Source organism: Pithys albifrons, chromosome 24 (genome assembly GCF_047495875.1).
Source record: "Pithys albifrons albifrons isolate INPA30051 chromosome 24, PitAlb_v1, whole genome shotgun sequence".
In the NCBI taxonomy this organism is placed as follows: Eukaryota; Metazoa; Chordata; class Aves; order Passeriformes; family Thamnophilidae; genus Pithys; species Pithys albifrons.
The window spans coordinates 3239023-3265399 of record NC_092481.1 but is presented as its reverse complement, the minus strand read 5'-3'; the positions used below and the strand labels follow the sequence as shown (position 1 = coordinate 3265399).

The 26377-nt window shown below is 53.3% G+C and overlaps 2 protein-coding genes across 3 annotated transcripts; both read right to left on the bottom strand.

Moving 5' to 3' along the window:
• Positions 1–1391: 1391 nt before the first annotated feature.
• SRSF4 (serine and arginine rich splicing factor 4) lies at positions 1392–14416 on the bottom strand. Of its 2 annotated transcripts, XM_071576727.1 has the most exons (6): positions 14244–14416; positions 6663–6805; positions 5659–5771; positions 3795–4009; positions 2969–3052; positions 1392–2815 (listed from the first exon to the last, which is right to left on the bottom strand). In XM_071576727.1, the coding sequence occupies exons 1-6, from the start codon at positions 14348–14350 to the stop codon at positions 2047–2049; spliced, it is 1431 nt and encodes a 476-aa protein (XP_071432828.1). In that variant the 5' UTR covers positions 14351–14416; the 3' UTR covers positions 1392–2046. The 2 variants fall into 2 exon arrangements, with proteins under 2 accessions (XP_071432828.1, XP_071432829.1); XM_071576728.1 differs by lacking the exons at positions 6663–6805; positions 14244–14416 and adding an exon at positions 6081–6267.
• Positions 14417–15406: 990 nt separating this feature from the next.
• Positions 15407–25667, bottom strand: MECR (mitochondrial trans-2-enoyl-CoA reductase). Its single transcript, XM_071576611.1, has 10 exons — positions 25440–25667; positions 23358–23455; positions 22381–22512; positions 20118–20261; positions 19928–20030; positions 19490–19592; positions 18994–19067; positions 18526–18586; positions 17517–17589; positions 15407–17250 (listed from the first exon to the last, which is right to left on the bottom strand). Exons 1-10 carry the CDS (start codon positions 25607–25609, stop codon positions 17087–17089), a joined length of 1122 nt encoding a protein of 373 aa, XP_071432712.1. The 5' UTR covers positions 25610–25667; the 3' UTR covers positions 15407–17086.
• Between the last annotated feature and the right edge of the window lie 710 nt (positions 25668–26377).

Below are 26377 nucleotides of genomic sequence, written 5' to 3'. Positions count from 1 at the left end.
CATTATGAGAGCCCAAGATGTTAAAGCCCTAAATAGATACATCTGGAAAAGGCTTTTCCTTCTAAAGAAATAAAATATCACTTCCACAGAGCTTTCTCACACTGCCGTGCTAATTTGACATTTGATAAAGTCTGAGCCACTTGCCAAGCCCTGACCCCTCTTCAAGTCTGGGGAAATATTTGGTGTTGAAAGTAATTCCGATGATCTATTGGCCTTTCATCTTTTTAATATGGCAGGACAAGTTCCAAATGATCAAATTATACAGAATTACTTGCACCTCTGAAGTCCAACATCGTGCTGCCAGAGCTGCTGCCATCCCTTCTGTGAGCAGTTTGCAATTTGCTAAAGGACAGTTTTGAAGGAAGCTGTAACTAACCCTCTTACTCAACCCAAAAAACTCACAAAATAGCCTTTGCCTCTTTGTTTTTCAGGGCATTGATGGAAGGCTGGGAATGTCACTTCTTCCTTCCAAGCCACCTCTGCCAGAGAAGGGTTTGTGGAAGCTCAGTCTGAGCAGTTTGTGCATGGCCCAAGTCTAAATTTGGGGTATTACTCAGGAACATCTACAAACTCCTGCTAAAAGCTGCCCCCTCTCCTCCCCACATTCCCAGGGATTGTGGGGACACACCAGTGGAACACCCTTGGTGTTTCCAAGCCCAGAGATGCTCAGGAGAACATCTTGAGCTTTTTGTTTGATGAATGTTCCCCCCAGGTTTTATGAGGAGGAAAAACTCCTGGAAAACATGCAGAGAAGAGACAAGTTGAGGCTCCAGCCTAAACTCCAGATTGCTCTGGGTGTACCAAGAGAAGCTGGACTGGGAAAGAGAGTGCCAAGGAATTGCAGCCCCATGGCACAGATTTGGAGCAGAGGGGGTTTCTGTGCCAGCAGCTCATTCCCAGGAAAGGGCCAGGCACAAACTGCTCCTTCCATCCATGACTGGGAATCTCCAAGCTCCAATTCCCCCTGAGTTTTGGGGGGATAGCAAGACAAACACTGGCTGATCCTGGTGCATGTTATCCCAGTCCACATCCTCCTCCCACCTGGGTCAGACTGACACCTTCCCATTTAGAAAGTGACAATTCCTGACTGAAATTCCAAATGCACAGTCAGGGATCGTGACATCAAAGAACAACCAGAATGAAACAGCTGGGGCAGCTCCACCTTCTCCTGCTGCCTGTGCAGGAAAACACCTGTGAAACCATCATGGGTCTTTTCCTTCATTTCCTGAGGGCATGGGAAGAAAAGCAAACAGGGTGAAAGGGGAAAACATTAAACTGATGAGCTACAGAATATGAAGTGAAATTCTGAGCCAAAAGCAAACTCAGGATTTCACTGGTCCCCTGGAAACACTGACAGTCCCCACACAATGTCATGGAACCACCACCAAATGTCATCAAGCAAAAATAGTCTTTATTCAAATTTCATGGAAACAGGAATCACTGTACTTTGCAAGACAGGGAAAAAATAAAATAAAAAAATTTAATATAAAACAAGGATATTGTCACAATACCAGAATATGGAACTATACTTCTTTTCCCTATCAATTACTGCAAGTACCTCTATTTTTTTATCCTTTTGACTGTGCTATTCACAACTTTGTAAGTCCAAAAAATATGGAACAAAAGTAGTATGAAACTTAAGACTTAGAACTTCCACTACATGGCAGACATCAAAGGGCATCAATTTGAGGGCAAAGACTGTTGAAGCCATCATACCTACCATCAGTCCTCACTGCAAACCCATAAACCCACCAGGGTGCAGAGCTCCTTCCCTGCAAGGCTCTTCCTGGAAAACAGGGCAATTTGGGAGCTCTAGGAAGTGTTGGATTTAAAGAGAACCTTCCCGTTGGGTAGGAATTGAGTGGAGCAGCCCCACACCAGGGAGCAGTGCAGGGAGGGAGCACTGCAGGTAATGACAGACAGACCATCAGAGTGGGTAAAAATATACAGCATCCACAGGGTTTCTACTTCAATCACTTGGGTACAGCTACTAAACATGTACAAAAGACTGTTCCAACCTTTCCAGGTGGGGTGTCAGCAGCAAGGTTAGGATCTGGAGCGGGACCTCGACCGCGACCGGGAGCGTGACCTAGAGCCTGACCTAGACCTGGACTTGGACCGGGACCTCGGCTTTGACACGGATTTCGACCTGGAACGAGAATCTGCTTTGACATTTGGTTTGGGCTTGGAAATGGACCTAGACCTGGAGCGAGACTCCGCAGCCTCCCCCTCGCCTTTCGCCTCCTTCTTGTCACACTCGGATTTGAGGTGCTCCTTCTCCTTGGAGCCTGACCTGGACCGCTCGTGGCTGTCCTTCCTTTTCTTCTTGCTGCTGCCTTTGTCTCGCTTGCTGCGCCTCCTGCTCTTCTCACTCTTGCTGCGGCTCCTGCTTCGACTCCTGCTGTCATCCCTGCTCCTCTTCCTACTTTTCCTTTTATCCTTGCTGTGACTCCTGCTCCTGCTCTCATCCCTACTCTTGCTCCTGCTTCTAGCCTTGCTAATGCTCTTCTCCCTGTCTTTGCTTCTGCTCTTCTCCTTGCTCCTGCTCCTCATGCTCTCCCTCGCCTCTCCCCTGTCCTTGCTCCCACTCCTGCTCCTGCTCTTCTGCTTGCTGGGGCTCCTGCTCTTGGCTTTCTCATCACTGTTATGGAGAGCACCCTCAGATTTATCCTTGCTTTTGTTCCGGGCTTTCTCTGTGCTCCTGCTGCGGCTCCTACTTTTGTCCTCTTTACTTGGAGTCCTGCTTTTCTCTTTCTGGCCCCTGCTACGGCTCTTGCTTCGACTACGGCTCTTGCTTCTGGAACGGGACACAGACCTGCAAGGGCAAAGGCAACAGACAGCTCTGCTTTAGTGTGCTGTGGGTTTGAGCAGCACAAACAGGGTGCAGAGAATGGGAGGGAAAAGAAAAACAAACTTAGCACTTCTCATTTAAGTGAGAGCCCCCAGTTCTCCCAGGACAAAGACTTACCTGGATCTGGATCTACTCTTGGAGCGGCTGCTGCTGCCACTGCGGCTCCTGCTCTTGTGGGAGCGTCTGCTTCGAGAGCGAGACCTGGAACACAAGGAACCACGTGGCCATGGGGGGCTTGGGATCCCTGGGGGGAAAACCCCACAGGGTTAGAACACCTTTCAGGGAGTTACACAACAGGGTTACAACCTCAGAGCACCCCTCTGCCCACCTCTCCTCCCTGCTGCCACATCTGGCCGCGAGCAGGGCGCTGATCTGGAAAATATGCCCATTGATTCAAGGGATAATCACCTTCCCAGTCAAATCACAGTTTCAATATGGTGAGACCCTGGGATAAAGCTTCAACTTCAGGCTTTGATTTCATAACCAAGTTCTTCTAGTAAAGGTTTGCCTCAGTTTTCTTGACAAGTTCTACCCCAGAATGGAAAGGGGAGAACACTTGGTGCTGCTGAAGCAGCTCTTGGTCAGACAAGGAAAGCAGCAAATCTCTGAGGAACAGGGAACAGGTGGGGCTTTCCAAGCTGAGAAAGAACTGTTAGTCCTGGTGCTTGGAGCAGAACACAGTGTTCAGAGCTGAGGTGTTGAAAGCACCTTCTGCTCCACTCTGTGTGCTCAGCCCCACCGGCCACCAGCTGCTCCTGCCAGGCAGGGAGGACTAAAGAGCTGGGGAGGAACAGTCACAGGTGTTCAGAGAGCAGGTCCACACATCCCCAAGAGCCCTCACTGCCCTTGGTTACCAATATATTCTCAAACCCTGCATTTATTGAGAACTCTGAAGGTGCTTTGGAACCTGAAAGTCTCAGCCTGACCCACATGACAGACATACCTTGAATGGCTTCTGCTTCTGGAGTAGGAGCGGCGCCGTCTCGATCCAGGTCTGTCTTCCACTAATCTAATCTTCCTGCCATTTACTTCTGTCCCGTCCAGCTTTTCAAGGGCTCTTTTCATGTCAGAATAGGATTTGAACTCAATCACACCTTCATTTTTCCTTCCTTTGTGTGCATCTGCATATGTCACTTCCCCTGCCTGACGCATATAATCCTAGGGGAAGAGGACAGAACCACCATGGCCTCGAATCCAGAGCCAGGATTCCAGGCTCAGTTCTGTAACGCTGCTCCCCCTGAGCCTCTGCTGGTCACAGGGATGTTAGCAAAGCTTTGAACCAAACAGCATCTGCAGTGCCAAGTAACACACTCTGATTTCACAGAGTGGGTGTGATTAGAACCAAGGTGGGGTTGGTAGTTTTGGGCCAAATGATAATTGAAGGTCTCCCATCTCCAGTCTAACATCAAATATGCTCTGGACTCTAAGTTTCAAATTACAGAAGTGATTAAAGAAATAATAGAGTGTTTGCTCTCTAAATCATGTGTTCTAAGATAATTGGGGAAGGTGATAAAGGTTGAATATGAAGAGGCAAGAAGCAAACCTCCCTCTGTCCTCTACCTGGGCAAACCAGCTCATTCTGCTGGAAGAAACCCCCAGAGAAGGCAAAGCTCAATCATTTTCCCATTTCATGCTTCCTGGTTTCTCCATTTCAATTCCCAAACCCCTTTGTTTATCAGGCAGGGCCCTTCTACCCCACTTGAATGGAGCCACCAGGCCAGGCCATCCTTTACCCCTGTGGAATTTGGCTGCAGTGGGAACACTGCACAGAGCTCTGGTTCTGTCTGTTTTCAGCCCAGCTACTCCCATCTTTGGTACACTGAAATCAAAGCTATTCCCAAAAAAGCAGCAATGCAACCATTGGAGGATTAATCATGCCATGCTCTACTTACAAATTTGAGTACCAGAAGCAAAGAGAAGCTACTGATGAAGCATTAACAACAAAGACATTGGCAGCATCTCTGTACGTACCTGAACTAGTGTTACACTCAATTACAGACCAGTTTCTACTACGTCAAAGTTTGTTTAGAACAAATTTTACACATCCTTAAAAGAGAACCATAAAAGAAAGTGTTCCTGTAAGAACAAGTGGGTTTAACCATTGCTGCTCAGCTTAAGGAAACACTGATTTTTTTGCATCTACTATTGAAATCCTGCTCCCTGAGTCCATGAGGGGATAACCACAAGTCAACACGTCACCTCCAGCGTACTTGGAGGTACCAGGGACTCCACAGTGTCACCCAACACCTCCACTGCTGAGAATCACCTTCCACTCCTTTGGACTTCAAAAGCAACAGCTTTTGGCAGAGGTTTTGCATGATTACTCCTTCTGGAAGCATCCTTTCCCTGAAACTCCCCTTAAACCAGCTTTACGTGGTGTGGAAATTCCTAACAGAGCCTGTGCAGGAATGATGCTATTGGTTCAAACAGCTCTAGCACCTTACAAGTTGATGGGTTAAATCCAAAGTGACAAGGGCAAACTCCTCCATCTCTAGTGAATCCTACCCATGACGTGATTCAAGTGTGTTTTGACAAGGCTTAAAGAGAAGATAAAACACAGCTGTACGTGCTGTTGGTTGGTATTAAGGACAAAAGTTGTGCCCCCACCTTCCAGTGCCACCAAGCCTGCAGGAGCAACTCCCAAGCTCTCCTTAATGCTTTCATAAATGCAAATATATTGCTGTATCGATTTAAGGGCTGTGCTACTTCCCAAATCTCCTGCCATGCACAGGAGCAGAGCACAGGCGTTCCCCACTCTGCCTTGCTGTGCCCTTGAAGAGAGGGAGGGGGAGGAAAGGGCCCCGTACCTTCAGATCCTGCCAACTGCAGCGGCTTGACAGATTTTCCACAATCAATCTGTATTCTGTACGGGTTGGGGGACCGTACTTATCTCTTCCGCTTCTTCTATAACCATATCCACCTTTAGGAGGTGACAGACAGAACTTCAACCAGGGAAAAGGAGCCTCCTCACCCCGCCCCAACCACCACTGTCCTGCCCCACGTGCTCCCAGAGGCACCACAGCCCTCCCACCCCAGGCTGCACCCAACCCTCCCTATGGAAATCTTATAAAGACCCAAAGCATTAAAGATGTTTTACTACAAGCACGTAATTAAGCAGAGCACAGGATTATAATTACGCTACGATTAACATGCAATTAAATTTAATATTATTTTTAAAACAGTTCGAAAGAAGCAAACCCAATGAAGCCAGTTGACTAATGTTACTTACATTGCTTAAAGGCTTTCTGAATATCTGACATGAATAAAGCTTTTCAGGCACCTAGTTCAGATTAATCTCATCTGTCTCTAACCCTTGGGATCCTCACCACCCAGGTCTAATGGGCAAAGGCTGCGGTCGTCACGTGGCTTCCTTTTTTTTTTGGTCAGCCAAAGGCCACAAAGGTCAAAGAGCCACTCATGGAAAGGTACCCCAAGGTCAGCAAATGGAACGGGCAGTCATCTTAGCCTCAAAGGACTCTTTCAATTAAAACATTGAGGTCTTTGTTAAGTCTATGTTAAACAGCACATTGCAAAGAAACCATTCAAAATAGTTAAACAAAATGATAACAATAATAATAATAATGATAATAATAATAATAAAATGGTACAAGAAACTGCATTTATTAATTTATCCATTAAAATAGTTTAATACAAACAAACAAGTTAAGAAATAATTCAGATCAACAGTTACATTTACAGTTACAGAACAACTTGGTACGGTTTTGTTTTTTTCAAATTACTTTTTAAAGGACTGAGTTTAGCTGATGTTTTATTTAAAACAAGGCACGGCTACAAGGGCCCAAGTGCTTACTGCGTCCGGAACCGTACGAGCTGTCGCGGCGCGGGCCCCGGGCGTGCTCCACGATCACGCGCTCCCCGCACAGGTCCTTCCCGTTCAGCTCATACACCGCGTCGTCCGCGTCCCGCAGGTCGTCGAACTCCACGAAGCCGTACCTGGGAAAGGCAGGGAAAGGAAAGGGTCACTGGAGAAATGAACCCTCTGCTGTCACACGGAGGAGCATCCGGAGGGCACCTGAGAGGTCGAGGCTGTGAGGCTTGAAAAGATTGAATTAAAAAATCCCTCCAGAAACAGGGAGAGAATCATAGAATGGATTGGGTTGGAAAAGACCTCCAAGATCATCAAGTCCAACCCTTGGGCCAACTCCAGTCCCTTTACCAGATCATGGCACTCAGTGCCACGGCCAAGCTCAGCTGAAAAACCTCCAGGGATGGGGAATCCACCCCCTCTCTGGGCAGCCCATTCCAATCCCTGAGCACTCTCTCTGCAAAGAATTTCTCTCTGATCTCCAACTTCAATTTCCCCTGGCAGAGCTTGAGCCCATCGTGCCCCCTTGTCCTATTGCTGAGTGCCTGGGAGAAGAGACCAACCCCCAGCTGGCCAGAACTTCCCTTCAGGCAGTTCCAGACAGTGCTGAGGTCACCTCTGAGCCTCCTCTTCTCCAGGCTGAACACCCACAGCTCCCTCAGCCTCTCCCCACAGCACTTGTGCTCCAGTCCCTTCTCCAGCCTCGTTGCTCTTCTCTTCTCACTTGGGTTGGAAGAGACCTCTGAGATCATCAACCCTTGATCCAATCCCACTGGGATCACTCTGGCACTCTGTGCCCTGGGCTGGTGATCACAGTGGGGTTGGATCAAGACATGTTGGATTCTCTGTCCCTGGAGGTGTTTCAGAGGACACTCAGTGCCACATCCAGTCCCTTCTCCAGCCTCGTTGCTCTTCTCTGGCCCCACTCCAGCCCCTCAATCTCTTTCCTCAACTGAGGGGCCCAGAACTGAACACAACACTCAAGGTGTGCTGTCCTGCAGAGAAGCCCCCTGAGGGCACCAGAGGACTCGAGGCTGTGAGCCTTGAAAAGATTGAATAAAAAAATCCTCCAAAGACAGGGAGAGAGAGAAACAGGAAGGCTTGAAAACACATCTATTCATTTATAAATACATGTTTTACAGAAATGAAAGTTGCTGAATTGAACTGAATCTTAGTCATGTGAGAGTGTAGTGGTTGAATTCTTATGTTGGCAAGAGATGACTATTATGGTGTAATCTTTGATGAAATTGAGGGTGTGATTTTTCTTTTTAAAGGTAGGATTTAAAACCCCCAACCATTAAAAGTGAGCACTCCCCACACTCCCAATAAATACAGAGTTACAGAACTGTTGAGGTTGGAAAAGCCCTCAAAGATCCCAGTCCAACCACTGAGCAGCACTGACAAGGCCACCACTAACCCGTGTCCACAAGTCCATCCTGGGCAGGGGCTCAGGGACAACCTGGGGATTTGTTCATGGCCACAGAGCAAATTCACAGCAGCTGAAGCCAAATCCCACCTGCCCTTCTAACCTGACAGGAACTAAACTCCACTTAAATTTTATTTCCCATTATGCCAGTGGGTCAGGGAAGAGAACAAAAACCACCAGAGGGCTCTTAGTCAGAGCTGGGTCTACCAGCAGCTGAAATCACTTCTCCCTAATTCCCTGCTAAGATGGGACCCAGGCTCTGGAGTCACCCAAATCCAAGGATGCTCCAGCCCCGTGAACAACTGAAGACTCTTTCTGAAGGCAACACCTGTGGATGCTGCAGGGAAACAATCCTGGGCTTGGGTCTCAGCAAGCCAGAGGGAGAGTCTTAGTGAGCACTGGGGTTTTAAAGAACAACAAACTCCTGATACAAAAAGCAGATTTTCAGCATCAAAGAGGCTCCAAGAGAGCTGGAGACAGACTTTGGACAAGGGGCCTGGAGGGACAGGACACAGGGAATGGCTTCCCACTGCCAGAGGGCAGGGATAGATGGGATACTGGGATGAAATTGTTCCCTGTGAGGGTGGGCAGGCCCTGGCACAGGTTGGGCAGAGAAGCTGTGGCTGCCCCATCCCTGGGAGTGTCCAAGGCCAGGTTAGAGCAACCTGGGCTGGTGGGAGGTGTCCCTGCCCATGGCAGGGGTGGAAGGAGATGATGTTTAAGATCTCTCTACCAAAACACTCTACCATTCCACAGAAAACACTGGCCTCTTTCAGATCACTCAATTTTAAAACTTTCTCTCCACCTCCCACAATCACAGCACTGTTTGCTGTGTGATGGGCTCTGCACTAATGCCAAACTTCAGGATTACTCAAACACCACAGGCAAGGCAGCTGCTGTCACCTCCAAAGTGCTGCAGCTCCAGGGAACAAACAAGTGTGATGGATTTGTAACAATTGAAACGATCACAGTTGTTACAAAGCCGTTCAAATCACAGCTTTCCTCCCTCCCATTCCAGAAATAAAGTGAGTGCAAACTCGCTTTAATAAAAGGAGTTCTCACCCTAAAAGCAGCTCCTGACAGGTGAAGTGTCTGTGATGGCACCAGCACTGCTACCACAATAGATGCAGGGACATTTGAAGTGGGAACAGAGAAACCTCTGAATTCCATCAGTGTTGAACATCTTCTCCCAGAAGCTGTTTTGGGCCCTCACTCACTCCATCCCACACCAGCCAACACAGCCCCTCCAGCAGCACCAGTTCCTGCCCTGGCCTCCCATGGGAATTTGCTTCCAAGTTGGTCCCACATCAGCACGACTTTGGCCAAACTCTGATGAACACCATTAAAATTTTCCTTTTCTTTGCTCATTCCAAAAGGGAATGCTGATCATTCACCCTGCACTGTGTCCTTTCCATCTGGGAATACATTAAATGCAGCAGACTTAGAATAGGGTATTGCTGGAAAAGGAAAAAAACCAAAAGTTTCAAGAAACTTCTCTTTACTTTAAGACAAGATAGCAAGTTCTTCCAAACCCTGAGATTACCTGTATTGAAAGAATAATAAAATTCAAATCCCATGTCACTCCTAAATGAAAGCAATGCTGATCCACCTGGTAAATATGGACAATATTGCACCATAGGAAAAAAATCATGAATCCAAACCCTTTGGAAGCAGTTTGACAGCACAGAAAGCCACCACTGCTGACCCAGCCATTGGAACCTGCTGCTCCATCCCAGCTTTTGAATGTCTACCCTTACACTTCATATGTGGCATAAAGCTACTAAAAATGTCAGTGCAATTCCCTTCAGCTGCTGTGAAACCTCCCCATTTTCTGCTCATGGATCAGAAAAGGAAAGAGCTGCAGGAGTGTCCTCACCCTGAGCAATTCCAACAGGCTGAACCTCCCAAAGGTGGGTGTTTGGCTTTTTAAATCCAAAATGAAAGGCAAAAAGTGAATTTCTAAAATTGCTGAATAGCTGAAATAAAAGGCAGACCCTCATCTTTCTCCTCCTCCTGCTGCTGCTTCCCTGCCTGAATGGCTTTGGAAGTGCATCCTCCCAGGCATTCCATAAGTGCCAAGTTCTTCTCACTTCTCTTGAACAGCTGGAGATGTGGTGGAGCCCCAAAGCCCAAGTTCCACGTGCCATTCCCTTTGCCATGGCAGGCCGGAAACGCGGGACGTTCCACGGGGCGGCGGGAAACCCGCGGGACGTTCCACGGGGCGGCGGGAAACCCGCGGGACGTTCCACGGGGCGGCGGGAAACCCGCGGGACGTTCCACGGGGCGGCGGGAAACCCGCGGGACGTTCCACGGGGCGGCGGGAAACCCGCGGGACGTTCCACGGGGCGGCGGGAAACCCGCGGGACGTTCCACGGGGCGGCGGGAAACCCGCGGGACGTTCCACGGGGCGGCGGGAAACCCGCGGGACGTTCCACGGGGCGGCGGGAAACCCGCGGGACGTTCCACGGGGCGGCGGGAAACCCGCGGGACGTTCCACGGGGCGGCGGGAAACCCGCGGGACGTTCCACGGGGCGGCGGGAAACCCGCGGGACGTTCCACGGGGCGGCGGGAAACCCGCGGGACGTTCCACGGGGCGGCGGGAAACCCGCGGGACGTTCCACGGGGCGGCGGGAAACCCGCGGGACGTTCCACGGGGCGGCGGGAAACCCGCGGGACGTTCCACGGGGCGGCGGGAAACCCGCGGGACGTTCCACGGGGCGGCGGGAAATCCGTGCCCTGGGCTGGTGATCACAGTGGGGTTGGATCAAGACATGTTGGATTCTCTGTCCCTGGAGGTGTTTCAGAGGACACTCAGAGCCACATCCAGTCCCTTCTCCAGCCTCGTTGCTCTTCTCTGGCCCCACTCCAGCCCCTCAATCTCTCTCCTGAACTGAGGGGCCCAGAACTGAACACAACACTCAAGGTGTGGCCTCCCCAAGGCAGAATAATCCACAAATCCACTGGAATTAAAAGCCAATTCATGAACAGGTCACCTCACCATCACCCAGGTGTGCTGGACAGCATCACATTCCAGATCATTCTGTGAGGGTCTGCAGGCCCTGGCACAGGTGCCCAGAGCAGCCGTGGCTGCTCCATCCCTGGGAGTGTCCCAGGCCAGGCTGGACAGGGCTTGGAGCACCCTGGGCTGGTGGGAGGTGTCCCTGCCCATGGTAGGGGTGGGACAGGATGGGCTTTAAGGTCTCTTCCAAGCCAAACCACTTCTCTTTGGGCAGCAAACACAGACCTTGAGCTGAGCTGGATGGAAGAATGGAAGTCTGAAGGTTGGATTTGTGTTCCTCAATCCACTGGAGAAGTCACATCCCTCTGTCCTGCAGGTGTGGCATGAGGATGAAGCCATGAACTCTCCAAAGTGATGCAGGCAGGTAAGGACACAGGTAGAACTGTTTCTAAGTGAGCTGCAGATTGGCTCCTCCTCCTCTGACAGTCTGCAGTTCTCAGAGGCATCACAGGTGGGTTTTAGTGTGTTTTTAGACAATAAAAACAGGCTAAAAAGTCCCATTTTCTGCTCACTTCATACACACACACAACTCTGGTTGTCAGTGCAGCTCTGAGTGGGAAAAGAGAACATGGAGACTGAGAGCACACAATTAAACACTGCACCTGGAGCAGAGAATCCTACAGGACTCACAGTTTCATTTCCCCATCCTTCCCTCAGGCAATAATTGCTTTTAGCCATTGAATTGCAAGCTTAAATTACAATTAGTGAGCCCCAGCTAAGCTTGGAGGACTCTGTGGGATCACATTCCATTCCATCCTCTGGCTCCAGCACTCCAGTTCAGCTGCTCCAACACTCAGCAGCTGATCCACACCAAGGAGAGCCCCCAAACTTCCAGAAGCAACTGCAGGAATCTCTCCAGCCAAACACTCTGCAGGAATTTTTAATCCCTTGCTAAGCACTACTAAAAATAAGCTGTGGAGGAAGGTTCAGGACTGTCCCAAGCACAGAAACTCAACCTGATTGCTCAAATACATTTCTTCTCAAGGAATTTAATTGCAAACCTGTGAAAGAACTTCAGAATATAAAACTAAAAGAGGAATTGAGTTAATCCTAGAAATGCAGGCTGGGCTCTGGCTAAGCCACAGCTCAAGCACCAAACAGCAACATGAAGGCAAATGAATTATATTGTACTAAATTTCCTCTTTTCCTTCCCGTATTTTGCAGCTTTTGAACTCTTGTTTTCCCCAAGGGAAGTCACAAGAAAGGACTAAAGGACTAAAGTGTATCCCAAGCACAGCATGGATGTTGGATACAGGCAGCCTGTGCCCTCCTCCCCTCTCTGCCAGTGACCACTCACAATAAGATGCCACAATTTTGGGCTGCTCAAGGACAGCCCCAAATGAGCCCCTGTCCCCACATCCCCTCCCTGTTCCTCAGCACTGGGCTGGGATCCTCAGGCTGCTCCTCAGCAGGTATTTTCCATCCACAGCAGGAAGACAAGTCCCTCTGCCACATCAGCCATGAAACTCAGCAGTTCCACATCTCCTAACAAAGTTTAATTGGCTTTTCCCCCCTCCCAACACCTGTGAAACAGAAATATTGAGGCTGGGGGTTTACTCAGCAACAGGAAAACTGATCCCCCACCTCCAAAACACTTCCAAGGACCCACAGTGGGGCTGGAAAACAGCACAGGGGATATTTCAGCTAATCCTCAACACCACCTGAGGCTGTGTGAGTTAAAACACTGACACGTGACCACTTGTTTGCTTTAAATAATGGGTTTTATTCATGTTCTAAACCTGTTAAAAGTCCACCTGCAGCACAACCAGCATTAAAACTTAATGGGCCTCTTTTATTTTTATGCTCAAGGACTAACTTGTACAAGAAATTCCTGTTCTCCACTTCCAAGGTGGAATTAATACCAGCTCTCCTGGATATGTAATAATACAATCCATGACCCACTCAGCCTTCCTAAGCAAAACTTCAGGCTGGATTTCGTGGAAGAAGCAAAGGCTGCAACACTGGTGAGGTTTGGAGTGTTAGGGAAAAACCCACCAAACCCAGCAATTTGTTTTCTCTTGGAAAATCCACACGTGAATGTCTCGGGCAAGTTGGAGCAGGATCCAAGCCCTGGAGCAGCAGGGGGGGGGCTCAGCTGCTGGAACAGCACAGGTGAGATCACACAGGTACAGCGGGGTCTGGGGGGACAGGACACCCCCTGGGGCAGCCTGGGGGCTCTGGGGGCGGCTCTGCACCCCCAGAACAAAGGGGTTGTTTTTTGGGGTGTGTTTTCCTGGGGTGCAGCCTGGGCAGCTCATGCTGGGGGGCAGAGGGGCCTGGGGGGGACATCCCCACTCTATAGAAGGGGACAGGGCACAGATGGGCTGTTCCTGTCCCCTCAAGAGCTGAGCTGGGCACCCAGCTGTCCTGCCCGTGGTTGGCACAGAAAATGAGGGGTCTTGCCCCCTCCAAAGGGGGAACTCAGGGCTCCTGCCCCCCAAAAACGGGGAGCCCAGCTGTCCCGCCCCCCAGTACAGACCCAGGCCTCGTGCCTGCCCGAAAAGGGGGGACCCAGTGCCCTGTCCCCCTGCCCAGTACAGACCCAGAGCCCTGTCCCCCTGCCCACTACAGACCCAGAGCCCTGTCCCCCTGCCCACTACAGACCCAGTGCCCTGTCCCCCTCCCCAGTACACACCCAGTGCCCTGTCCCCCTCCCCAGTACACACCCAGTGCCCTGTCCCCCTCCCCAGTACACACCCAGTGCCCTGTCCCCCTGCCCACTACAGATCCAGTGCCCTGTCCCCCTGCCCAGTACACACCCAGTGCACTCTCCCCCTGCCCACTACACACCCAGTGCCCTGTCCCCCTGCCCAGTACAGATCCAGTGCCCTGTCCCCCTGCCCAGTACACACCCAGTGCCCTGTCCTCCTGCCCAGTACACACCCAGTGCCCTGTCCCCCTGCCCACTACACACCCAGTGCACTCTCCCCCTGCCCACTACACACCCAGTGCACTCTCCCCCTCAACAGAGGAACCCCCCAGTGGTGCCCGTCTCCAAACACACCCCTGGCCCTCCTGCCCCCCCAACCCGGGCGGGCCCCCCCTCCGTGCCCACCGCCCCGAGCCCAGCAGCGGCCTGTGCCCGCCTCCCCGCGGGCCCGGCGGGCGCTCGCTCGCTCACCCGTTCTTGAGGTCCACCTCGAGGATCTTGCCGTAGCCCTTGAAGAAGCGCTCCACGTCCCGCTCCCGGGCCTGGTAGCTGAGCCGGCCGATGTAAACCCGCGGCATGGCGGGCCCGGCCCGGGGGGCGTGAGGAGCCCGCGCCGCCCGCCCGCCTGACGTCACCGCGCGCGCGCCCCGCGGCCACGCCCCCGCGCCGCGCGCCGCCCTTAAAGCGGCCACGCCGGGAGGTGGGGCCCACCCGGCGCGCAGAGTTACAGGGGTTGGGTAAGACCCCCCAGAGCGAGCCCAGCGGGGACACAACAGCTCGGCAGTGACATCACAGCCCGGGGGGGGACACCACAGCCCAGCAGGGGCACAACAGCCCGGCAGTGACACCAGAACCCGGTGGTGACATCACAGCCCGGTGGTGACATCACAGCCCAGCAGGGGCACAACAGCCCGGCAGTGACACCAGAACCCGGTGGTGACATCACAGCCCGGTGGTGACATCACAGGCAAGCAGTGACACAACAGCCCAACAGTGACATCACAGCCCGGGGGGGACACCACAGCCCAGCAGGGGCACAACAGCCCACCAGTGACACCAGAGCCCGGTGGGGACATCACAGCCCAATGGTGACATCACAGCCAAGTGGTGACACAACAGCCCAGCCAGGGCACAACAGCCCGGTGGTGACACCAGAGCCCAGTGGGGACACAACAGCCCGGCGGTGACATCACAGCTAAGTGGTGACGCAACAGCTCAACAGTGACATCACAGCCCGGGGGGGGCACCACAGCCCAGCACGGGCACAACAGCCCAGCAGTGACACCAGAGCCCGGTGGTGACATCACAGCCAAGCGGTGACACAACAGCCCAGCAAGGGCACAACAGCCCAGCAGTGACACCAGAGCCCAGTGGGGACACAACAGCCCGGGGGTGACATCACAGCCCGACAGTGACATCACAGCCCGACAGTGACATCACAGCCCAGGGGTGACATCACAGCCCAGGGCCTCTGAGCAACAACATCCCTCTTGCAGATCCCTAAATGCCATTTTTGGGGACTTATTTTTATCGTTTCGGTTGACACATCACACCAAATCCCAACAGAGGCTCTGGGAACATTCCAGCATTAGCAGCCACCCCCCTGAAATAACCCCACAATCCCCTCAAAAACATTAATAGTGTGTAGGTGCAACACCAGCAGCTGGATTTCCAACCACGATCCTGCTCGTTTGACACGTAGAATTAAATCTAATTATTGATTCCTTCGTGCCCTGGTGTGGGAGTGAGTGGTCGGAACATTTTGTGAGAGTTCTCTAAAGCTTCTTGGGTTTTATCACAGAGTCCAACAAACAAGGGAGATAAAAGCTTTGCATTAATTTTTCTGGTTTATGTCATGCTCAATAGAGCTCATAATGATTTCAAAGTCCTTTTTGTGCTTTTTTCCCTCCATTTACCCATCGATCAGGAAGTGCTGGGGAACGGGATGTGCCTCTGCCTCCTGTCCTGGTGGGGGGGGTGGAAATGCAAAGTATTGGGGGGTTTATTTGGGATGGGGGAGCAGAGGGGAGGGGCTGGCAGGGAGTTTATCACCTGCTGGGCTGCTTGGTGTGCTCTGCTCTAAGGGAGGTCTTGGTGGGGGGATAAAATGGCTTTGATGTGTCCATGTAGCTCCAACAAGGCTGTGGGGTTTAATTCCAGTCCAGTTGTACAGGAGCCCCTTCCCAGCCTTGATCAACATCCCTGTCCTGCCACTCCTCACCCCCCAGGACCCAGAAAAAGCCCCAAAATGAAGCTACAACTTCCTGAGTGTTCCCTCACCCCCTCCCTGTACACGGGAATGTCACTTCCCAATTCCCACTCAGGAGGGACCTGCCCAGAGTCCCCAGACCTTCAGCAGATGATGGAGAGGGCCCTGCCATAACACCACTCATCCAGGATCCAGGCTCATCCAGGACTCTGGGATGAATCCCATCAGGTCCCACAGAATCAGAACCTTCAGCTGACACAACAGGTCCCTCACAACTTCCACAAACAATTCCACAGCCGTGGTCCTCCAGCTGGGAGGAACAGGATGGGAACTGGGCACAAGGTGAGGTGCCTGGGTTGGGCTCTGAAGGTTCTGTGGCAAAGAAAATCCAAGGAACCCAACCAGGGGAGGGTATCCAGGGAGCTGTGAGGTTACAGGGGTAGAAATGCTGCAGGACAGGAGCAAGCAAGAACACACTGTTGGTTGTTTTCAATAATAAATCACTTCATGTTGCCATGTCCATCCTCTGCATGTCACAGTCACTGTCCCATACCCAGGACAGGGGGGTCTTCAGGGACAGCAAGACTCAGGCTCCAGCCAGGATGGCCAAAGGCTCCAGCACTCACAGTGCCCTTGGCAAAACCCAGCAGATGCCAGGGCTCCTCCAGGAGCTGCAGCAGCACCTCGTTGCTCTGGGGAGTCTGTGCCCCTTCCTCCCTCAGCCTGGGGGCACTGGGGCTGCAGGGAGACACCTTGGGCTTTCCCTGCCCATCCCACATCCCACCTGGGATAACTCCAGCAGTGCAGCTCCCCCAGCCTCAAAGACAGGCATAAGGGGGAACTGCTGCTCTTTTGACACCCTGAGCCCAGGGAGCCACCGTTTGGGCTCCCAAACTCACCCCAGCTGAGGTGAGAGGCAGCCTCCCTCCAGCAGCACTTCCACACAAACCTGTGGAGGCTTTGAGAGCTTTCAGTGGCCACAAAGAAGTTAAAAAACAAAGGAAAAAAGAGAATCAGTGGATCTGGAGGGGTTTTTCCCCCCTCTAAGTCTGCAGACAAGAAGCAGGGCTGTGGTGGAGCAGGACAGGCCTCCAGGAGCTGTGGGTCAGAGCAGGAGGATCTGCTTGGAGGACACAAAGGGCTTCATGGTGGCCTCCAGGGCTGCCTTGTAGTCGTGGAGCGGGACCTCGGTGCAGGCGGGCGCGGTGAGCTGTCCCCTGCGGATGAGCTGGCACAGGGTGTCCATCATTGCAGCCACACTCTGCTGGTCTGCATGGGAAGGAGGGAGCTCTCACTGTGCTGTGCCACCCACTCAAAGCCATCTGGGGTCCTGGGTGTGACATGTCCCCAGCTCGGACACGTGGGATGAGGGAAGAGCCCCTGGATGGTGACAGGGCATGGCCCCTGCCCAAGGCAGGGGTTTCAGTGCCCTGAGGATGAGCAGCACTCTGACAGGAGTGAGAATGAGGAGCACAGTGCCCGTGGGGGGGTTTGGGACCCGTTCCCATCACCACCCTCAGCACCCCCCGGCTCACCCCGTGCATGGTCCTTCCGCCACTGGGTCATCCAGAACCCGCGGAGCCGAACGTCCCGGAAGATGAAGGCGCTCTGTGGACAGAGGGAATGTACACCCAGTGACACTCCTGTGTCCCTTCACACACCCAGTGACACTCCTGTGTCCCTTCACGCACCCAGTGACACCCCTGTGTCCCTTCACACACCCAGCGATACCCCTGTGTCCCCTCACGCACCCAGTGACACTCCTGTGTCCCTTCACACACCCAGTGACACCTCTGTGTCCCCTCACGCACCCAGTGACACCCCTGTGTCCCCTCACGCACCCAGTGATACCTCTGTGTCCCTTCACACACCCAATGATACCTCTGTGTCCCTTCACACACCCAATGACATCCTTGTGTCCCCTTGTGCACCCAGTGCCACCTGTGTGTCCCCTCGTCCACCCAGTGACACCCCTGTGGCCCTTCACACACCCAGTGCCACCTGTGTGTCCCCTCACAAACCCAGTGCCACCCGTGTCCCCTTGTGCACCCAGTGACGCCCTTGTGTCCCTTCATACTCACAGTGTCACCCGTGTGCCCCTTCACACACCCAGTACCACCTGTGTGTCCCCTCACGCACCCAGTGCCACCCCTGTGTCCCCTCCAGCCTGACAGCAGTGGGAGGTGGCAGAGAGGCCCCTCAGCCCCTCGTTACTGCTCCCACTTGGCTCAGGGCACAGCGGGCTGTGGAGATGGGACTGCAGTGAGAGTCAGGCTGGGTTCGATCCTCAGCATCCACGGGGCCGTTTCCCTGCTGGAATTTCACAGCAGCACAAACCCTCCACAAATAAAGCCAAGGGACCAGCAGTGGGATGCAGCTTGTCCCTCTAAGACCCCACTAGGGAATTAAAAAGAAGGCTGGGGGCTCTCAATCTCAATCAGGGAAAGCTGAGCTCCTGTGGGGCTGAGCAGGGGACAAGGGGACATCACAGTGGAGCACAGGGGATATGCCCTGAAGGAAACGAAGAGCATCTCCAGTACTCACCACAGGCACCATCACAGGCTGCTTTGCCATCCCTCCATAGGTGACCATGGTCCCCTTGGGCCTGGAGGAGGAACACACTGTGCTGTGTGTCCCCAGAAGTGCAGGTGACCTTGCCACCTCCTCCCTTCTGCTGTCCCCAACCTCCCTGCTGCACCCCAGGGCTGTCCTCACACCAAGGGCTCCCCTCAGATCCCACTTCCCAGGCTCTCCTCTTGCTTCCATGCCCCATTAGCTGCACTTGCAGCTCAGGCCACCAGTTGTAGCTGGCCAGGACCTGGGGGGGACCTTCATAACTAGATCCCATCACTGGCAGCGTGAGACACGCAGTGATGGTGGGTTAACTTTCAATCACTTGGTATCCAAAAGCATTTTTTCCACTCATCTTTCCTCTCCAAAAGTTCAACAGACTCTGGAGCAGGACCCTCTGGTACAGGTGTGTGTCCCAAGCCACCACCCAGCCCAACTCACTGCAGGTGCCGCAGCATCTCCGTGGTGCTTTTGCCTCCGACGCAGTTCAGGGCGAGCCGGGGCTTGGGGATGCTCTGCAAGAGTTTAGGAGAAAACATCCCAAATTTGAGGGCTCTTTTTGAGAGGAGGACTGTGGTTCTTGAGGGAGCAACTGCCTTAACCCCAACATTTACCTGGGGGCACCTGAGAGCTGTGGAGTTAAAATCCATCATAGAATCAAGGAATGGTTTGGGTCTGAAGGGATCTTAAAGCCCATCCAGTTCCACCCCCTGCCATGGACAGGGACACCTTTCACTAGCTCAGGTTGCTCCAAACCCTGTCCAATCTGACCTAAAATCTGTGATCCTGCCTTTGTGGTAGCAGCAAAATCCCTCCACTTGTCAGGCTAAATCCTGATCAAGAGAGAAGTTTGTCCTTCCACCTCCTTTCCCTGCAGTGCTGAACTGCAGCCACTTCCCTGGACTGTCTCTCTCCAGTGGGATCAGCATGGAGGTACCTTAAATATATCTTTCATCTCTGGCTTTCTCAGCATCTCCTCTGTGACCACATGGTCTGCACCCAAGGCCATCAGCCTCTCCACCAGCTGTGGGAGATCAGGTCTGGGGGATGGAAAAGAGGGGAAAAAAAGAGAATTCAATGAGCCAGGAAGCAGAATGTCATCTTTTCCTTCCTCCTGCTCTGATGTTCCCTGGTGACAATAGGGCAGAGGCTTCTTGGAGGAGCAAAGAGGATAAGATCCTCTGTGGGCAGGATGACCAGACCCAGCTCCCAAACTTGCCTCCAGCCATGACTGAGGGTTATCTTCTCTCTCCAAAAGTTCACCAGATTCTGGAGCAGGACCCTCCGGTGCCAGTTCCTGTCCCCAGGCCCGTGACCAAACCACCACCCAGCCCAACTTGAGACCCACAGACCTTCTTCTGCCCAGGGGACCCACCTGTCCCTCACCACATTGATGGTCTTGATGCCAGAGGCTCTGGCAATCTGGATGACAGCCTGGCCCACGCCGCTGTTGGCAGCGTTCTGGATGACAGAATCCCCTGCATGGGAACAACCCCACATTTTCATTGCACAAAGCCACTGGAAAATCCCCCCCCCAGAATTCCTCCTGCTTGGCAGTGCCCTACCAGGTGCCAGGGTCTCGAAGTCGGTCAACATCCGCAGAGCTGTGCAGGGGTTGACACTCAGAGTGGCTGCACAGAGCACGGGGATGTCCCGCGGCACCTTCAGCAGCAGCTCCTCGGGGAACACCCCACGTGTCCGCCACGTCCCTGTGCCACGGGCAGTGCCATGGGAAGGTGGGAAGGGCAAGGAAAACACCATGAGAACCTCAGTTCACATTGTTAATGTCACCTGTGGTAGCAGCACAATGGGCAGTGCCATGGGAAGGGCGAAGAAAACACCACGAGAACCTCAGTTCATACCATTAATGTCACTTGTGGTAACAGCACAATGGGCAGTGCCATGGGAAGGTGTGAAGGGCAAGGAAAACACCATGAGAATCTCAGTTCACATCATTAATGTCACCTGTGGTAACAGTGCCATGGGCAGTGCCAGGGCAAGGTGGGAAGGGCAAGGAAAACACCATGAGAACTTCAGTTCACATCGTTAATGTCACCTGTGGTAACAGTGCCATGGGCAGTGCCATGGGCAGGTGGGAAGGGCAAGGAAAACATCATGAGAACCTCAGTTCACACCATGAGATTAATGTCACCTGTGGGAACAGCACCACAGGCAGGTCCACAAGAAGGTGGGAAGGACAAGGAAAACACCATGAGAACCTCAGTTCACACCATTAATGTCACTCATGGTAACAGCACAATGGGCAGTGCCATGGGAAGGGCAAGGAAAACACCATGAGAACCTCAGCTCACACCACTGGATGAGTGTCACTCATGCCAACAGTGCCATGGGCAGTGCCAGGGGAAGGGCAAGGAAAACACCACGAGAGCCTCAGCTCACGCCACTGGATCAGTGTCACTCGTGCCAACAGTGCCATGGGCAGTGCCACAGGAAGGTGGGAAGGGCAAGGAAAACATCACGAGAACCTCAGTTCACGCCATGAGATTAATGTCACCTGTGGTATCATCCCCATGCCAGGCTGTCCTAGAATTCCATCCTGCAGAGGGAACTATGGAATGCTTTCCCATATGGGCACCACCACTCAGTGGATGGATCCCTCAGTGAGATTTATCCCCCAGTAAAGCCCATTCATTTCCCAGGGGGATAATGGGACTGGGGCTCCCTGGGCCCAGGGAGTGTGTAGAGATAATGGAAATACTCTCCATCCTATGGAGGAGCCTGGATATTCAAAGCCAATTTAGGCAGCTTTACTCCCTCTATACTTAAATCCAATTTAACCCTCTATCATCTATTTACAGGGGGTTTTATGTTGAAAAATATCCCATTTGGCTCTTAACTTGTTCCCTTTCCTTCTCCCATTAAGCAAAAAAAGGCTTTTAAGAAGAAAGAGGCAAAGAAGAAGCTGTTACACTAAACCAGAACCAGCACATTTCAGGCCATTGGCATTGTCAAGGAGCATTTGTTGGGAATTGAATTCCCACACGTTCCCAGCAGAGCAGTAATGAGGAAGAAACTGCAGTGAGGTGTCACCACGACCTTGTCCAGGTGAAATGTTTCCTCCCAGGCCTTGGGGGAAGCTTTGGGTTGATGGGACAACACGTGGTTGTTTCCAGAGAAACAAAGATTGCTGCAATGCTTTATAATGGCACAGAAGCCTCACAAAGGGCCTGTGCTATGGAAAAGAAGATTATTTCTCAATTAAAGTTTAGCACAAGCAATGGCATTGCCACTGCTCCTTTTCCAGGTGCTCCAGCTCTTTGCATTTTAAGGACAAGAGCCCCTTCCCTGGGGACCCCCACCCTTCCCTGCATCCATGGAGGATGAGCAGCATCTCTTGCAGGGGTTGGGGAGCAGCAACTGAGCTTGCTTTAAAAAAAAACACATTAAAAATCAAAATAGGTGGTGAAAATGTAATTTAAATCAAGACATAAACAGGTAATGATTCCAGCAGATACCTGACTGTCTGAGACAACCCAGCTCACTGTAATTATTATTTGGCTCATATGGCACTGAATGGGTTTCAACTGCTGCTGCCATGGCCCAGCATTCCCTAGGAGAGTTTTTTACCCATTTTTACTCCCATTCCATTAGATGGAATTGCTGGAAACAGAGGGACACGTGGCTAAGATGGTGCTTTGGAGAGCTGTGGTTTTGCTGCAGGACCCTCAAAATCCCCACGGCTCACACAAAACCACGACCACGGGTCATGCTTGGGCAACTGCCACAAATCCTTTGAGAGGATGCTTGGCAGGTGGGAGATGCAGAGAGGGATGAGGGAGGGCTCAGAGGTGCTGGGGACACACTCACCCAGTCCAGCATCCGCAGGGATGACCCAGTCCCCGGGTTCCAGAGCCGTCACCCGACTCCCGACCTCCAGCACCTCCCCGACTCCCTCGTTCCCTCCCACGGCTGGCAGCGGGGACAGGATGGCATAGGTCCCTGTTGGGAAGCTGGAGGTGAGCTGGAGACCCATCATACCCAACATCACCATCCCATCAGCCACCTCCAAACCCTCCAAGACACTGGGGTTGGGTTTTGACACCCCACACATCCCTATGCCAGGAGCCTTCTCCAAACCCTCCGAGACAATGGAGCTGGACTTTGGCATCCCAGACATCCCCACACCAGGAGGCACCTCCAAACCCTCCAAGACACTGGGGGTGGGTTTTGACACCCCACACATCCCTATGCCAGGAGCCTTCTCCAAACCCTCTGAGAGAAAAGAGTTGGACTTTGGCATCCCAGACATCCCCACACCAGGAGGCACCTCCAAACCCTCCAAGACACTGGGGTTGGGTTTTGACACCCCACACATCCCTATGCCAGGAGCCTTCTCCAAACCCTCTGAGAGAAGAGCTGGACTTTGGCATCCCAGACATCCCCACTCCAGGAGGCATCTCCAAACCCTCCAAACACTGGGGTTGGGTTTTGACACCCCACACATCCCTATGCCAGGAGCCTTCTCCAAACCCTCCGAGAGAAAAGAGCTGGACTTTGGCATCCCAGACATCCCCACACCAGGAGGCACCTCCAAACCCTCCAAGACACTGGGGTTGGGTTTTGACACCCCACACATCCCTATGCCAGGAGCCTTCTCCAAACCCTCCGAGACAACGGAGTTGGACTTTGGCATCCCAGACATCCCCACTCCAGGAGGCACCTCTAAACCCTCCAAGACAGGAGATGGACTTTGATGATCCTTGTGGGTCCCTTCCAGCTCAGAATATTCTGATTCTGAGCATCCCACAAGAATTCATGTGCCAAGTATCAATCCAACCCATCACCTTGGATCATGTTGACATCAGCAGGATTGATGGGAGCTGCCAACATCTTGACGTGGACATCGGAGTCTCCCAGCTTGGGAACCTCCAGATCCTTCAGTCTGGACAGGGAGACATCACAGAAAAGGGCATTAAGACCTGCTTGGTGATGTCTTATGCACCAAGAAGCTGGAGGGAGATGCCTGTCCCATCTACACTTAAATTAATAACACTGCACTCCCCATCCTGTTAAAAAGTCAGATTTATATTAGACAGATGGACAGGATTTTTGGTGGAGGCAACTTAAAGCCAACCACCCAACACAATCCTGTGTCACCAAACCAAGTGACATTCACTAATTTTAACAAATTCAGCTGGTTTCATAAAAAAAAAGCTGCTGTTTCAACAGCCAGGGGGTTTTACGGCTCGTCCTGCCCAGCTTGAGCATTACAGGAACTGGGATATTGTCAGAAATCTGTGGGAAAAGAGAAGTCAGAAAGCACAAGACTGGCCTTGCACAAGCTGGGGGTGATGGCAGCAAATCTCAGTGGTGACAAACACCGTGTTGCAATTTTGGAAGAGCAACTGTCCTTCCCCAAAAAATCAGCGGGTTCCGTGCCTGGATGTACCCAGAGAACGTGCTGGCACTTCTAGGGGTGACCTGAGCTGGTTCAAGCAGGGCAGCAAGACCTTGAGGTCTCCCCCTCTGCAAAAAAAGCCCTAAAATCCACCAAAATGTGGCTTTCTCCTTTCAAAGCTCATGATGACACCAAGCACCAGCTGCTGTCCCCAAAAAATGCTCAGGACCAGCTCGGTCCCTCAGCTGGGACCTCAGAGAGAAACCCCACAGATGGGGTGCAACCCAGGGTGGGTTTGGGGGGCAGCACTGCTGGGGCTCAGACCTGCTGGGACCTCAGAGAGAAACCCCACAGATGGGGTGCAACCCAGGGTGGGTTTGGGGGGCAGCACTGCTGGGGCTCAGACCTGCTGGGACCTCAGAGAGAAACCTCACAGATGGGGTGCAACCCAGGGTGGGTTTGGGGGGCAGCACTGCTGGGGCTCAGACCTGCTGGGACCTCAGAGAGAAACCCCACAGATGGGGTGCAACCCAGGGTGGGTTTGGGGGGCAGCACTGCTGGGGGCTCAGACCTGCTGGGACCTCAGAGAGAAACCTCACAGATGGGGTGCAACCCAGGGTGGGTTTGGGGGGCAGCACTGCTGGGGCTCAGACCTGCCCATCACCCCCCAGATTAAGCCTGGGAAAAACACGTGGTTTGAGGCAAACTGAAGGAGTGGGTGGGGGGCAGGGGAACCCCTCCTGGTATCGGTCTGTGAGACCATCAGGGCACCCCCAGGGTCCCCCCCCGTGTGCTTGGGAGCCTCTGAGCACCCCTGGCACTGCCATGGGGGTCCCACAGGGAGCTGCACCCCATAAATACCCCACACCCCTGGGGTGAGCAACCCCTGACCCCCAAAGCACCCCCAGACCTCACCTGCACCCCCACCCCATATCTCTGCCCTTCTCAATGCAATGCCCCCCAAATTCCCCCCCACCCCACTCTGCACCCCCTCTGCCAGCCCCCACCCCATATCTCCGCCCCCCTCAATGCAATGCACCCCAAATTCCCCCCCTGTAATGCACCCCAATAGAGTTCCCCACTGCACCCCCAGTGTCCCCCCACCCCATTCCTGCACCCCCATCACAAAGCACCCCAGTAGAGACGCCCCCTGAGCCCCCACCCCATTGCTGCACCCCAGAACAGACTCCCTGCACCTCCACCCCATTCCTGCACCCTATTCCAGTGCACCCCAGTACAGTCCCCCTGCACCCTCAGTGTCCCCCTACTCCATTCCTGCACCCTATTCCACCTCACCCCAGTACAGGACCATTCCTGCACCCCAGTACAGCTCCCTCTGCACCCGCAGTGTCCTCATACTCCTATTCCAGTGCACCCCAGTACAGCCCCCCCTATACTCCCAGTGTCCCCCCCACCCCTATTCCAGTGCACCCCAGTACAGACCCCCCTTCACCCCCAGTGTCCTCCCACCCCTATTCCAGTGCACCCCAGTACAGACCCCCTGCACTCCCAGTGTCTCCCCTCTTACAGCACCACTGCCGGGGGCTCCCCGTGCCGCTCATAGACCAGCCCCTGGCAGGGCAGGCCCGCCGAGGCCGATCGAGCCCGCACCGGGGGGATCCCAGTTCGGGGGGTCCCAGTTCGGGGGGTCCGAGCCCCGCGCAGGACCCGCGCTGCTGCTGCCCCTGCTCGCTGCATTCGGCTCTGCTCGGCCCTGCTCGGGTCTGTCCGTCTCTGCTCGGCCCTGCTCGGCTCCGTTCGGTGACGCTCCGCCCCCTCCCGCCTTAAGGCGGCGCGGCCACCCCTGCGATGAGCGGGTGGGGGCTCAGCGGCGCTTCCCGGCTGGTTTGTCCCCGCAAAACGCTCCCAAAATCATTGTCCGTGTCCATGTCCGTGTCCGTGTGTCCATGTCCCTCTGTGTCCGTGTGTGTGTCCGTGTGTCTGTGTGTGCGTGTCCGACTGTGTCCGTGTGTCTCTGTCTGTGTGTCCGTGTGTCTCTGTGTGTCTCTGTGTGTGCGTGTCCATCTGTCTGTGTCCGTCTGTCTGCGTGTGCGTGTCCATCTGTCTGTGTGTCTGTCTGTCTGTGTGTGCCTGTCCGTCTGTGTGTCCGTGTCTGTGTGTGTGTGCGTGTCCGTCTGTGTCCGTGTGTCTGTGTGTTTGTCCGTCTGTCTCTGTGTGTCTCTGTCTGTGTGTGCGTGTCCATCTGTCTGTGTCCGTCTGTCTGTGTGTGCCTGTCTGTCTGTGTGTCCGTCTGTCTGTGTGTGCCTGTCTGTCTGTGTGTGCGTGTGTCTGTGTCCGTGTCTGTCTGTGTGTCCGTCTGTCTGTGTGTCTGTGTCCGTGTGTCTGTGTGCGTGTGTCTGTCTGTGTGTCCGTGTGTCTGTGTGCGTGTCCGTGTGTCTGCGTGTCTGTCTGTCTGTGTCTGTGTGTCCGTCTGTCTGTGTCTGCGTGTCCGTCTGTCTCCGTGTG